This window comes from Misgurnus anguillicaudatus, chromosome 14 (assembly GCF_027580225.2).
Source record: "Misgurnus anguillicaudatus chromosome 14, ASM2758022v2, whole genome shotgun sequence".
Lineage (NCBI taxonomy): Eukaryota > Metazoa > Chordata > Actinopteri > Cypriniformes > Cobitidae > Misgurnus > Misgurnus anguillicaudatus.
Window position 1 is genome coordinate 10727501 of NC_073350.2, and position 13371 is coordinate 10740871.

The 13371-nt window shown below is 36.1% G+C and overlaps 2 protein-coding genes across 2 annotated transcripts in view; both read right to left on the reverse strand.

Moving 5' to 3' along the window:
* slc35e1 (solute carrier family 35 member E1) overlaps positions 1-5855 on the reverse strand; it is an 11007-nt gene extending 5152 nt beyond the window's left edge. Inside the window, exons 1-4 of the mRNA XM_055184304.2 lie at positions 5473-5855; positions 2186-2256; positions 1886-2023; positions 1349-1474 (exon numbers count right to left, since the gene is read on the reverse strand). Coding sequence (XP_055040279.1) covers positions 1349-1474; positions 1886-2023; positions 2186-2256; positions 5473-5803 — 666 coding nt within the window. The 5' untranslated portion in view covers positions 5804-5855. The remainder of the gene's footprint in view (positions 1-1348; positions 1475-1885; positions 2024-2185; positions 2257-5472) is intronic.
* Positions 5856-7299: 1444 nt separating this feature from the next.
* On the reverse strand, positions 7300-11444 carry LOC129427820 (mediator of RNA polymerase II transcription subunit 26). Its single transcript, XM_055184582.2, has 3 exons — positions 11115-11444; positions 10093-10167; positions 7300-8737 (listed from the first exon to the last, which is right to left on the reverse strand). The coding sequence occupies exons 1-3, from the start codon at positions 11190-11192 to the stop codon at positions 7559-7561; spliced, it is 1332 nt and encodes a 443-aa protein (XP_055040557.2). The 5' UTR covers positions 11193-11444; the 3' UTR covers positions 7300-7558.
* Positions 11445-13371: the final 1927 nt, after the last annotated feature.

Sequence of the window (13371 nt, forward strand, 5' to 3'; positions counted from 1 at the left end):
GATAGCCTGTTTGTGCATTGGTCCATTGGGTCAGATTGCTTTCACACTTATAGCGAAACGCTCCAGAGTTGGTTTGCAATCGGGTTGAGACCACCTCGTTCAGGCGGTCTCAGAGCAGTTGTTTTGGTGTGGATCCAGGCGTAACTGCCGTGTTCACATATGCCTAAACCAGGGATGGACAACTTCGGTTCTGGAGGGCCAATGTCCTGCAGGGTTTAGCTCCAACTTGCCTCAGCACACCTGCCTAAAAGTTTCTAGTACGCATTGCCTAGTAAGACCTTAATTGGCTGCTTTAGGTCTGTTTAATTATGGTTGGAGCTAAACTCTGCAGGACACCAGCCCTCCAGGACCGAAGATGCCTATCCCTAGCCTAAACAAACCAATCCAAAGGAGTAAATGTACCAGGTTCCGAAACAAAGGCTCAGGTCTGAAAAGCTTTGTTAGAATATTATATTAGAATTAGCATTTTTTTTTGTATACATACTGTTAACATACTACATAACATTTTAAATTTACTGAATAGATTTAATGAGGGACAAAATTTAAATTTTAAATTTAAGCAATAGGACTGCTGGTCATACCACCACAGACCTCAAAGTGGCCATAGATGATCTGTTGAAGACCCATGCATTGAAATATGTTTATTGCACTCTAAAATGCTTGAATGTGATTGGCCAGTCGCAACATTTAAAGATTCGTTCTCTTCAGATAACTACCACTCAAACTGATAACACACGGTAACCCAGATGCTGCAGATAAATTTAAAGGTACAGTTTAATATTACACAAATGAAATAAAAATATGTTTTTACCTTATATTTACAAAGGATTAAACCAAATAGTGTGTTCATGACACCTGAAAGTCTTGTCTTATATTAAAACATCACATCACAAAATATGCTTTATTCGATTTGTTTGTTTATTAATGTATATGTATATGTCACTATTATGTGCAATTTTTACTTTCATTTAGAGTGAATGAATGTTGTTTTATTGTTTGTCATCTTTAACACGCGTTTTTAGACGCGACACGTGAGCAGCCCCGTAAACGTTTACATCAATAATCAAACGAATATACAACTAAGTAAATAAAAATCTTTCTGCAGGCCGAATTATGTTATATGTTGCACAGAAGACTGCCGCTGAACGCAACTTAATACGTTTGTGTGGAAACACGAAAATTGACCTATGTTCCACACACAAAAGATTGCATTCGGCGCACATGTGCACCGTGCCAAAAGCCTTGTACCGAAACCGTCCGTTACGAATACACGTACAGTTACACCCCTAATGTTCCCTATTTAAAAAATATATTAAAAAAAGGATTTAATAATAAAAGCATTATTTACCAGGTCTCCTTCCATCAGGAAATTGGAAAGATCCACTAAAATCCACGTGGGAAGCATGAACAACAGTGCATTAAAGCCCAGTAGGTTCAGCAAACGAAGGTGATGGATCCTCGTGTCACGCAGGACCTAAAACAATCAAATAAACTTTTCATACAAGAACTCCGCAGTTTATCTTACACTTCCTGCAAATAACAGTAACTTAGTAATGTCAGGATGAATCCCAACAAAGTAACCAGGATGGGCAAACAGAGAGAAATAGTAGTACATAAAAACTAGCACAAATATTTACAAAAACTGTAGCAAAAGACACAGATCAGTTATGAAGTTTAGCAGTAGTTAAACAAAAGGTGTGTTTGACTACCACAAGACTAGTGCTTCAAGCAGGACAGACTGCTTTGTATGCAGATTGGCAGATGAGTCTGCACAACACCGCATGAAGTCAAACGTACTAGAATGCAGCAAATGACTAACATTGAGTGTTATAAAGAGCTGTGCAATGAATAAAAGCACAAGTTAAACACATAAATATGTACAAACCTTTTTGGAAAATATATTTTGTAAAGAGAAGCAGAGGGTCGCTGCCAGTGCGCTGATCAATCCAGAAAGGTCAAAGGACAATTCAGTGACTGTAGCCAATAGGACACCTCCAATGATGGGTATAAGAGATACATAAACCTGATCACAAAAACAGATAAATGCAATAACTTATTACAACACAGTATTTACAAAGTATGTTATTCCATAGTTTTGATGTGTTATTATTAAAAAATGTGGGAACAATATAAATGAGTACGGCCCTAAACTTTTGAACTGTAGTGCGTTTAGATGAGGACAGACCTTGGTAGTTTGCTTCTCTTTCATGATTATACGTGACAGCATAACCACCCAGATGGGCATGGTGGCTTTCACTGGAAATGAAAAGAAATGCATTTACTCATCTACATTCAGAAACCTCTAAAAAAAAATCCTGTCGAAACCTGCACCAATGCTGCATCACATTTGAAACACACAGCTGTCTGCCACAACAAACACAAATATATTTTTCACCCTAAATGGTGATATTTTCAGATATTTCAAGCCAGAAAGATAAAACCAGGACAATGTTTCCCACAGGTCTGTATTTTAGTGGGTGGAAAAGGCAGTCATTACCCACTGAAATAAAGTGCTCAACTACCTGTGGTACAACCTAAACCATCTCCTAACTATTTCCCTACCCACAAGTAAAAAAAGGCAACATTCTGAGTTGCTTTATTTTTATAAAAAACTCAGAATGACATGTTTAATATGAATGACAGCAAAGCCACTGGTGTGTTTCGGTAATATGCTGGACTTCTAGGATTTGAAGAGATTCAGCTTTGCTGTGCCAGAGGTTGACCCAAAATACTTTAAAAAGAGTGTCTGAATTTGCAATAAACTAGTAGATTCAGTATTATTTTTTGCACATATTATTCATAATGCACAACTGATCAAACTTTCAGAATAGGAAGTTATCAACCAAAGATTCAAGGGGGATACAACCTCCTTGATTAATGCACGCGTCTTTAAGAACATTCGTGCCCATGGCCTGGACAAGATGGAGATGCCGGTGCTTGGCAGATCTAGTAAGCTTATAGCCTTACTCACTTTTTGGACACCATGTCCACATGAACGAACACTTGAATATGTGCCTGATAAAGGTGCAGGTTAGTTACCGTAGAATGTGTGAAGTTGCATTATACTGCTTATATTATATTTTAAAAAATTTAAGCTATAATTTTGAGAATGAAAGAATAATACATGAATGCTTGCCCCCCTGCAGAGCACTTCAACTTTTGGGTTAAAAATTACCCTCTAGAAATAATCACTTCACCTCACATCTGTGTCATCAAGGACTGAGTTTTTTCTGCGACTAATCAACTAATTAAAATGTACTCGAACAAGCCTCTCCTGCTCGACTATGATTGGTCAACTATTAGGGGGCAGAGCCCTAACTACTTTTTCAGGTTTAAAAAGAACAGATATTTACATGGTAGGGCAATTTCATTGAAATGTTAACCTTATCATAAAAAGTAAAGTTTTTAGCCTACTGATAAATGCAAATATGTGGCGGTTTAAATTCCCATCCAAAGTCTATATTAAAGTTTTTAAAGCATTTCAAAAATGATGTTTCATATTTAAGTGCTAATTTCAGAATAGTCACGTCCATAATGGAGAAATGTCACATCCGTAAGTTTTTTTCCTCATAAATGCGCATCCAAAACTTAAAAAAAATAAGTATTGTTCTATCCTTTTGGGTCCTGCTTCTGGTTTGGCCATTTTAACCCCTTCAGGCCTGTTTAATCATTGTGCCTTATTTTGATTGGTTGATAATCATTTTTGTTGGTTTAAACCACAAAATATGTTATGTCCATTCCAGTGGACGCAGGGTCTGAAGGGATTAATTCACAGAATTGCTACATAGTATGTGATTTTCCTACATAAACTTGTGATCTTATGTATGCAACACATGCATGTTTCCCTCATCTAAAATTGAAACCATGAGTATATACTAATATTTTTCTGATGTCTGGACTTTTAGGGGGTTAAGATATGGAAATATAAACAGATGGTTAAATATATTGGTAATAGATGCATTCTTTGAGAATGTATGCAAGATTTCTCATCATTTACTGCCAACCCAAATGTTATGATTTTTTATACACAGACAGAGTTATTTTAAACAATATCCTGGCTCGCCTTGACTTTGGAATGCCAATGAAGAGCTCCACAAGTCTACAACAACAGCAGTTTACTTCAGTACGATGTTCATTCTTGTCTGTTGTAAATAATCTTAAAAAATATATATTTAAAAAAATAATAGACCAGTGGCCAAAAGTTTTGAGAATGCCACAATATTAATTTTCACAAAGTCTTCAGTGTTTTTACATATTTTTGTCAGAAATTACTATTGTATACCAAGTCAATATTTGCAGTGTTGACCCATCTTTTTCAATACCTCTGCAATTTGCCCTGGCATGCTGTCAATCATCTTCTGGACCACATCCTCATTGCATCAGACAATTCTTGCATAATCAGTGCTTGGAGATTGTCAGAATTTGTGGGTTTTTGTTTGTCCACCTGAGGATTGACCACAAATTCCCAACAGGATTATGGTCCGTGGAGTTTATGGACCAAAAATTTGGATGTTTGTTCCCAGAGGCACTTAGTTATCACTTTTGCGTCATGCAAGGTGGTCAATCATGATGAAAAGGCATTGTTTGTCACCAAACTGTTCTTGGATGGTGAACTTGATTGTAATTAGCCTATATACTTAACTTCAGTACCATAAACGCACTAAAGAGCAGCAGACTTGAAATTTGACTTGAGCAGCAACTATGAAAATTATTGTTTGTCACTCTTAAAACGGTGCCTCGGCTCTATATATGAATATACTTCATACATAAACCCATTGCTTTACCTTTAACCCTGTTAAAGGTAATGGATGTATGCGCTCTTCATAACTTTAGCAGGTTGAAGATTATTCACCATTACAAAGGCAACGAGAGTCAGGATATTAGTTATCATCAATTTAATGGTGAATTTAGTGGTAAATAATAAAATACTATTATGTTGTGCTGGTTGATGATAAGACACGTGACACAATACACGTCACCAGCTTTATTCAAACACAGGTGAAGCTTAAAAATATAACTGCACAACTCCCAACACATACTGGTCTGTATTAAAGCCCATAGACAGCTCATGCAGTCCCGCAGGTGGATGATGTGGCAGTGTGTATTTAGAAGGCGGAAGTGACGTAGTCTTACATTACTTCAATAAACTACAGACTGTTACCAATTAACACTACCAAAACAAAACATTACAGTTTAAATTAATAACTTAGTTACTCCGATAAGTTACGGATTAAATAATCGGAACGGACAGATTTTTTTGCGTTTAATTTAGCAAAATCTGATACATTCAGACCTATGACAGGAGTCAAAGCTGTGACGTTAAATTTATTTAACCTTAATCTACGCATCTGAACCCAGACAATCAGGTTCGGTTGTTCACATTTGTGTTAATTTTTTGTAATCGATGGGCCCCTACACAAATCCTGGACGACACAAACAATCACACCCCCCGGTTAGGTTAACGTTACTCACCAGTGTGTGCGTACGACACCGGGACCTTCCAGATGCTGAAATGGGCCGAGACGGAGGCGAAATATTTTCCGAAGGCGAGCGGCAGGATAAACCAGCGGTAATACCGGGCCGTGATCTCGATTCGCGGGACACCCCATGCTCGCAACAACGGCGGCAGAAACACGATGATAGAGAGGATGTGGAAGAGAGAAACGGTGACCGGGTAGGGGAAATTGTTTAGGATGATTTTGTTGATCACGTTGCCGCCTGAGCTGACGGTGTACCAACACAGACACAACACCGCGATCCGCATTCCCTCCCGCACAGGCGGGCGCTGCTCCACCGTCGCCATCTTTCAGCGCAAGCCGCAACGCATCTACAAACTCTACAACCGGAACCAACCGCGGGCGGGGGGAGAGTCACGTGATGCACATGGGGCTTTAAAAATCACGCCCCTACACAAAATTGACCTTGGCAACCACACCACTGGTAATAAAACTGGTAACTTATTTTTATATTTTTAATCAGTTTAATTGACATTATATATATTAAACTTATATATATAATAAATAAAACAAATTATTAAAACTATTTGAATCCTGGAACTCACTTACAAATGTGTGTGTGTGTATATATATATATATATATATATATATATATATATATATATATATATATATATATATATATATATATATATATATATATATATATATCGGTGCCCCACACTAAAATATGATATGTTAATCATAGATATGTATATAAAGGCTAGATGTCTCACCCGCGCTGCTGGCCAATTGAGTGCAACGTCCGCATTTTGGCGGCCATCTTGCGACGGGGCGCTCGCTCACTCGTGGCATTGAGTTTTGGTGGTGCAGGTGCTTTTGGGTGACCATGGCTTGCTTAGTTTTTTCACCGATTTTCGAGCGGTTTGGTTTGTTATAAACGTCAAAGATGTACCTATGACACTGCATACCTATACTAAAAATAAAAAATAAATTCATGAAACATGTTAAAGCATCCATAATTATAGCCACGTTAATAACGTTTGTAAAAACCCAACCCGTTTGAAAATCGGTAGAAAATTGAGCAAGTTATGGTCATTTAAAAGTACCTGCACCATTAAACTCAATGCTACGAGTGAGCGAGCCCCCTGTCGTAAGATGGCCGCCAGGTGATGCCGTTAGGGACTCCGCCTTGAGCCATCTAGCCTTTATATACATATCTATGATGTTAATCGGTTCAACAAAGACGATCGCGACTTTACCTAGGATTGTCGTAACGGGGAAATAGGCCCAAATTCAGCCCGATTATCTTTTGGGAAAATGAAATGTAATATTAAATTAATCACTAACTTGGGTAAGTTAAGAGTATACAAAATAAAATGAAATATATACAAATACTCAAAATTAAACTGAAAATGCTTGTTTTTGTAAACATGTTTAGAGAGTAATTTTGAATGTTTTTAATATACTTTTTTTCATTTAAATAAATCGGATTAACTATATTAGCTTTGCATTTTTTTTACTTAGGAAAATCTGCATATTTGCCTATGATAAAAATGAGCATTCAACAAAGTATTGTGTATATTATTAGGCCATTATACAGATTGTATTGTATAATTATTGTTTAATTGTTTAGATACATTTTAAAACACTATATTTTAAAGTATCTTTATTTTCATGTAATTAAATTGAAACATTTATAGTTACAGTTGACTTCTTTTTGAGTAAAGTCTGCCATCTACAGGAGATATTGGTGAACTGCAGGGAGAACGCATAAGCAAGTAAAAGTATTGAAACAAAAAACATGAATAAAATTATTATTTAGCTAATTGAAAATAATATTAATAAACATTATCATAATTGTAACAGCTAATACATTTCTAAAATAAATCCTCCTTTCAGGAATTCATTTGATATGCTCTGTTGGTTGTATTTTCACATAATGTGCTTCAGAAACCAACGGTATATTATGCACCTGGTTTATTGTTGAAAGTCAAGATAAAAGTCATGTCTTTTATTATATACAAATTTACTTAAGGCACACAAATAGGGAAAAAAACTATACCTTAAGTTTGCAATTAATTTAAAATTTAAAACTACATTTAAATAACTCTGTAATCTATGCAAACATAAGGCGAGATCTTAAGTGTCTTCCCATCTCCATATGAATCCAGTTCCATAGACTGTGTCCAGTCATACCAGTTATTTCTGCTATCATAACATCCATTCACACCATGCCATCTTTGATGGCGTATTTTCTGTAGATCTGTCTCAGTGAGGTCTCTGCTGACCCCTGGAAGATCTGTCACAATAATATCTGGTATAAACACATTTGTTCTCCTGTACTTTTTGTCATCATCCTTCTCAGCTACAAACAAATTCACCCCAGAAATGTGACATTTTGTGCTTAATAAGCTATTCTGGATGTTGACATCAGAGTTAATTATCTTATCTTGTGACATCTCACTTGACTCTGTCTCCTGGACAAAACAAAGGCTTTTGTTCAGCTTCTCAGAGCTGTTAACTTCATTATCTTCACTTTGTTGAGTATGATGATCATGTGTTATAATTATTGCATTGTTTGGAGGTTTGGTGTTGTCCTCTATATGAGGTTGATTGTGTTTACTGGTCAGGTTGCTGTGTTGATTTCTCTGCGTTTCTTCAAATGTTCTCACAGTTGGATCTTTAACTCCATTCAAAACCTCACTGATAGAGAACAGGTTACATTTCTTTAAAGCGGGTTTGAGTATGTTGTTGTTCTGGATTGTACATTTTGAAACAGTGCTGGTGGACAGTGTTGGTTCTTCAATAACAAACAGGTTTCTATGGGAACATTGACTTGAAAAGACTCTGTGTTTTTGGGATTCATGCATGTGCAGGTATCTGACAATGTGGTCTTGTGAAGGCTGGTTGGACAGAGATGTCCTCAGACTCATGGATGCACTACATTGTTTTGTAGATATGTGAGAGGAGGAGTATGGGTTGACTGCACGCACAGGTATTTTACTTCGTCTGACACGGGTGGGATAATTCATGGTTTTATCTGGAGCTGAACAATCAGACTTGTCAGCCCTTTGGTTGATACTGTGAACAAAAGTTTGAGTTGATCTGGAAACTAACTTGGCCCGGATTGAAATGCTTGTGTCTGGATCTTTTTCTGTGGCTTCATTTTCTGCAGCTAGATTCTGACAACTTCGTACGAGGCTTTTTAAACGTTTGACAAGATCTTCATCTGTGCTCCTTTTCCTCACATCGTTGATCAACTTTCCAAGCCTGGTTTCCTGAAAAATAACAAACACTCATTTTCACATTTATTATATATATGAATATATATTGACACGCACACACAAAATGCTGGGTTATTCTCAGCGTTGGGTCAAAAATAGATAAACCCTGTTGGGTTGTAATTAAACCTATTCTGGGTTGTGTTAAAGGATTAGTCCATTTTCTTAAAAAAATCCAGATAATTTACTCACAACCATGTCTTTCTTTGTTCTGTCGAGAAAAAATTATGTTTTTTGAGGAAAACATTTCAGGATTTTTCTCATTTTAATGGACTTAAATGGACCCCAACACTTAACTCAACACTTAACATTTTTTTCCAAAAGAGTTTTAAAAGACTCTAAATGATCGCAAACGAGTCATAAGGGTCTTATCTAGCGAAAATGATCATAATTTTTGACAAGAAAAATAAAAAATATGCCCTTTTAAACCACAACTTCTTGTCTATCTCTTGTCCTGTAACACGCCAGCGCGACCTAACGTAATTGTGTAATGCTGTGGAAAGGTCACGTGTTACATATATGTAAACAATAAACTGACACAAAGACATTAATTAGTATCATTCGACATACAACAATGTCAGAACGGTCCTCTTTCTCCACACTTGTAAACACTGGGGCATAGTTTTGCATACGTCCTTCGCTGGCGCGTTACAGGACCGGAGATAGACGAGAAATTGTGGTTTAAAAGTGCATATTTTTTATTTTTCTTGTAAAAATGACAATTGTTTCGCTAGATAATACCCTTATGCCTCATTTGGGATCGTTTAGAGTCCTTTGCAACTCAGTTGAAACTGCCATTTTAAACTCCAATAAAACTGTTAAGGGTTGGGGTCCATTAAAGTCCCTTAAAATGAGAAAAATCCTGAATGTTTTCCTCAAAAAACATAATTTCTTCTCGACTGAACAAAGAAAGACATCAACATTTTGGATGACATGGTGGTGAGTAAATTATCTGGATTTTTTTTTATAAGAAAAATGGACTAATCCTTTAACACAAAATTCTGCATTGTCTTAACCCATTGCTGGGTCAAATATAAACATCTTCTCGGTTAATTTAACCTATCAGATTGGGCCGAAAAGGAATGAACCCAACGCTGAGTTGAAAAAATCCAGAATTTTTTAAGAGTGTAGACTATACTATAGATTTTTAAAATATATTTATGATTACTTCTCCGAACCCATAACTTAATAGGCCTAGAATACAATATTATAAACAACTAATATTATAAATCACTAATAAAATGACAGATAAGTTCACATTCATGTTGTAGTTTGTGGAGGCAGGATTTTTTTCTAAGTGTGAAATCCTTAACACAATACATTGATGAAATAATACAAATTGTATAAGTTACCATCAGAGCCTCTTTAGTCATGGGGTATTTTTCTAGGCAGTATATCACATCCAAAACCACAGCCATATTGTGAATCTGTAAACCAAAGTACCAAAACAAACAGTTATATAATTCTATATAAAAAACACTCATAATAAGGATTATTTGTCTGTATGTACAAAAGTCTTTGGGCCCTCATACAGTATTTGAATCTAGTCTCGCATGTGCACCTGCAGCTGTCACCAGTAAAGACACTTTCAGGTCCTGGTTAGAAATGCAAATGTGACATGCAAGTGTACTCATTCCGGTAAAAATCTGTTTAAAATGCTTCAAGGGTCTTTAAACTAAACCTGGCTACACAGACACTTAAACTATCAGAAAAAAGCAACAGTAATAAGTAAAATAGATAAATGTTACTGTAATGCAATGGAACCCAAACCTCCACTTTTTTAATATATAGGCTTCACAATATAAATATAAATAAATCTAAAGTTTATTTAAAGACAGAGAACTAATTTATGCCCAGATATTATACTGTCACATACTGGAAAAAAACATTGATGCAGTCACTGCAATAATATAAAAAAATGTATAACTTGCTTTTTGTTATAAATAGCAAAAATCATTCAGTTTATAGCAGACCTTTGAGTATTTTACACTTCTTAATATTGCTTTAAGCAGTAAATTAGACAGAGTTTAATTAATCATTAATGAATACATTAAAAATATTTTGTATTATTAGCAAATGCTGTTCAAATCTGTAGCTCAGTTGGTGGAGCACAACAACGCAGAAGGTCATGGGTTTGATCCCTACATACAGATAAAAGGACGTATATAATTTTATGTAATGCAATGTAAGTGGCATTGGATAAAAATTATTTACAGTTCAAATTTACATGAAGCAATCTATAAAAAAAAATGCACTGCATGCACAATATAGTTAATTGTAATATTATGGAGTTAAATGGATTGAGAGTTCAGACAGTACCAACTCATGATGCTTAATGTAAATAATGTAATCCTTAAACAAATCTATTACTCACATTATATTGAGAATCAATGGCCTGAAGGAGCTGCTCTCTGAGCTGTTGAGCTCTTGATAAAGATCTTCTCATCGTCATGCAGTGAAGCCTTTACAAACATCCACTGACTTAAATTAATCACCAACAAAGCAAAAAATATTTTCTACTGTATAAGAAAAATTCAAAATAGGTTTTTACAAAGACATAGGAATACTGTTATAAATCATACACATGCATGTGATAGCATGAACGCTCTTTAACAGAACCCACGTAACCTGTATGAAACCAGTTTATATCCCCCGTTGAACTCAGCTGTCCGTGTCCATGCATGTACAGTAGGCAAATCATGTTTCCAAAAAAGGTCCGACAACTTCAATACCGATTTCATACTCACTAAGTGAGTGAGTGAGTCTGTTCGCTTCCTGTTTTGGAGCCACTCCTCGGTTATCCTGGCTGTGTGCTTTGGGTCATTGTCATGTTGGAAGACCCAGCCTCAACCCATCTTCAATGCTTTTACTGAGGGAAGGAGGTTGTTCCCCAAAACCTCCCAATACATGGCCCCAGTCATCCTCTCCTATATACAGTGCAGTCGCCCTGTCCCATGTACAGAAAAACACCCCCAAAGCATGATGCTACCACCTACATGCTTCACAGTAGTGATGGTGTTCTTGGGATAGTACTCATCATTCTTCTTCCTCCAAACACGTTTAGTGGAATTATGACCAAAAAGTTCTATTTTGGTCTCATCTGACTACATTACTTTTTCCCATGACTCCTCTGGATCATCCAAATGGTCATTGGCAAACTTAAGACGGGCCTGGACATGTGCTGGTTTAAGCAGGGGAACTGTTCTGTTCTTTAGACAAACAAACACGAGCTGCTGCTCCATTACAAAACTTTATTTAACTAACCTTCAGTAATAAAACATACACATGTGACTCTGGGTGTCAATGTATTAGATGGCCACTAGATGTCCTCATAACCTCATATATGTATAACACATACAATATGTTACATCCCTCTTCTTAAGTATTTTCCTTTATACTGATGCATAGAACTTTTAAACACAGCGTTTGAATTTCATTAATTAAATATTTTCAGCATAACTACAAAATTATTCAGCACATTTCACAAATGCAATTATACTCAGAAACTATTGCATTTCAACTTATTACACATCCAACAATGCACATACATGGTATGAACTCTCAGTCTTTATATTTTTCTGGTATTTTTACAATTCTACCAGACCTTGTACGATAAGCTTGCTCTTTCATTACCATTTTTTTCATTTGAAATGTCCTTACTGTCAAGTGCATTGTTTTGTGATGCATACTGCTGACTATCAGTATCCATGTCAGCACTCTATTTGTAAACATTTGCATCTCTGCATCCTCTGCTGTTGCTTTTTGAAAGCATCAAATTTCTGTTCTAAAATGGAAAGTTGTGAAGTAATCCAGTTCACTGCTAGATCCTTTTCCAGCAGATTTTCCTTCTGCTCATGTAGTAGATATGCACGACTTAGAGCATCTGCAATGTACAGCTCCTTACCAGGTTTGTACATCACCCTCAGATTGTATCTCTGTAGTCGTAGAAGTATTCTTTGTAATCTGATAGGAGCCTGATGCAACGGCTTCTTAAATATACTCTCTAATGGCTTGTGATCACTTTTAATCGTGATTTTCTTTCCATACACGTACTGGTGAAATTTCTCACATCCATAAACTATGAATAACAACTCTTTTTCAATTTGTGCGTATCCACGTAGTCATTCAGAGCTCTCGAGCCATAAGCCACTGGCCTTCCTTCTTGAAGAATCACAGCTCCTATTCCATCTGAACTGGAATCGATCAAAGATTTTCAAAGTAGGACTTTGAGTAATGTGGGATTTTAATGTCATTTGTTTTATTAATATTGTATTTAGAAGTGTTTTCAATAATCATTATAGTATGCTGAAGTAAAAGATTGTTTGTGTTTGTCTGAGAGAGTGGAAAGTTACTGAGAGGAAGCAGCCTCTGTGTTTGCAAAAGTTACAAGGTCGTGGTTGGATTAGTGAGGAATTTGCAGGTGGCAACGGTCGAGATAAAGAGAGAGGCTTAAAAAGGAAAAGCAAACAGAAAACCATGTATTAACTAATGCTTTAATATTCACAGGATAAAATATGCAATATATTTCTTACTTAATCAGTATTAATCATTGAATAATTGATGTAATAAATGATATGATGTTGTCTTTGATAAATGTGTATTAACCAATGAAATGAAGGTTGCATACAGAA

Bases quoted from the DNA above. Each gene is read 5' to 3' on its own strand.
- LOC129427820 (XM_055184582.2), bottom strand. From the start codon at position 11,192: ATGACGATGAGAAGATCTTTATCAAGAGCTCAACAGCTCAGAGAGCAG. The intron at 10,168-11,114 runs GTGAGTAATAGA...TTTGGTTTACAG, and splicing joins CCATTGATTCTCAATATAAT to ATTCACAATATGGCTGTGGT. The intron at 8,738-10,092 runs GTAACTTATACA...GTTATTTTTCAG, and splicing joins TGACTAAAGAGGCTCTGATG to GAAACCAGGCTTGGAAAGTT.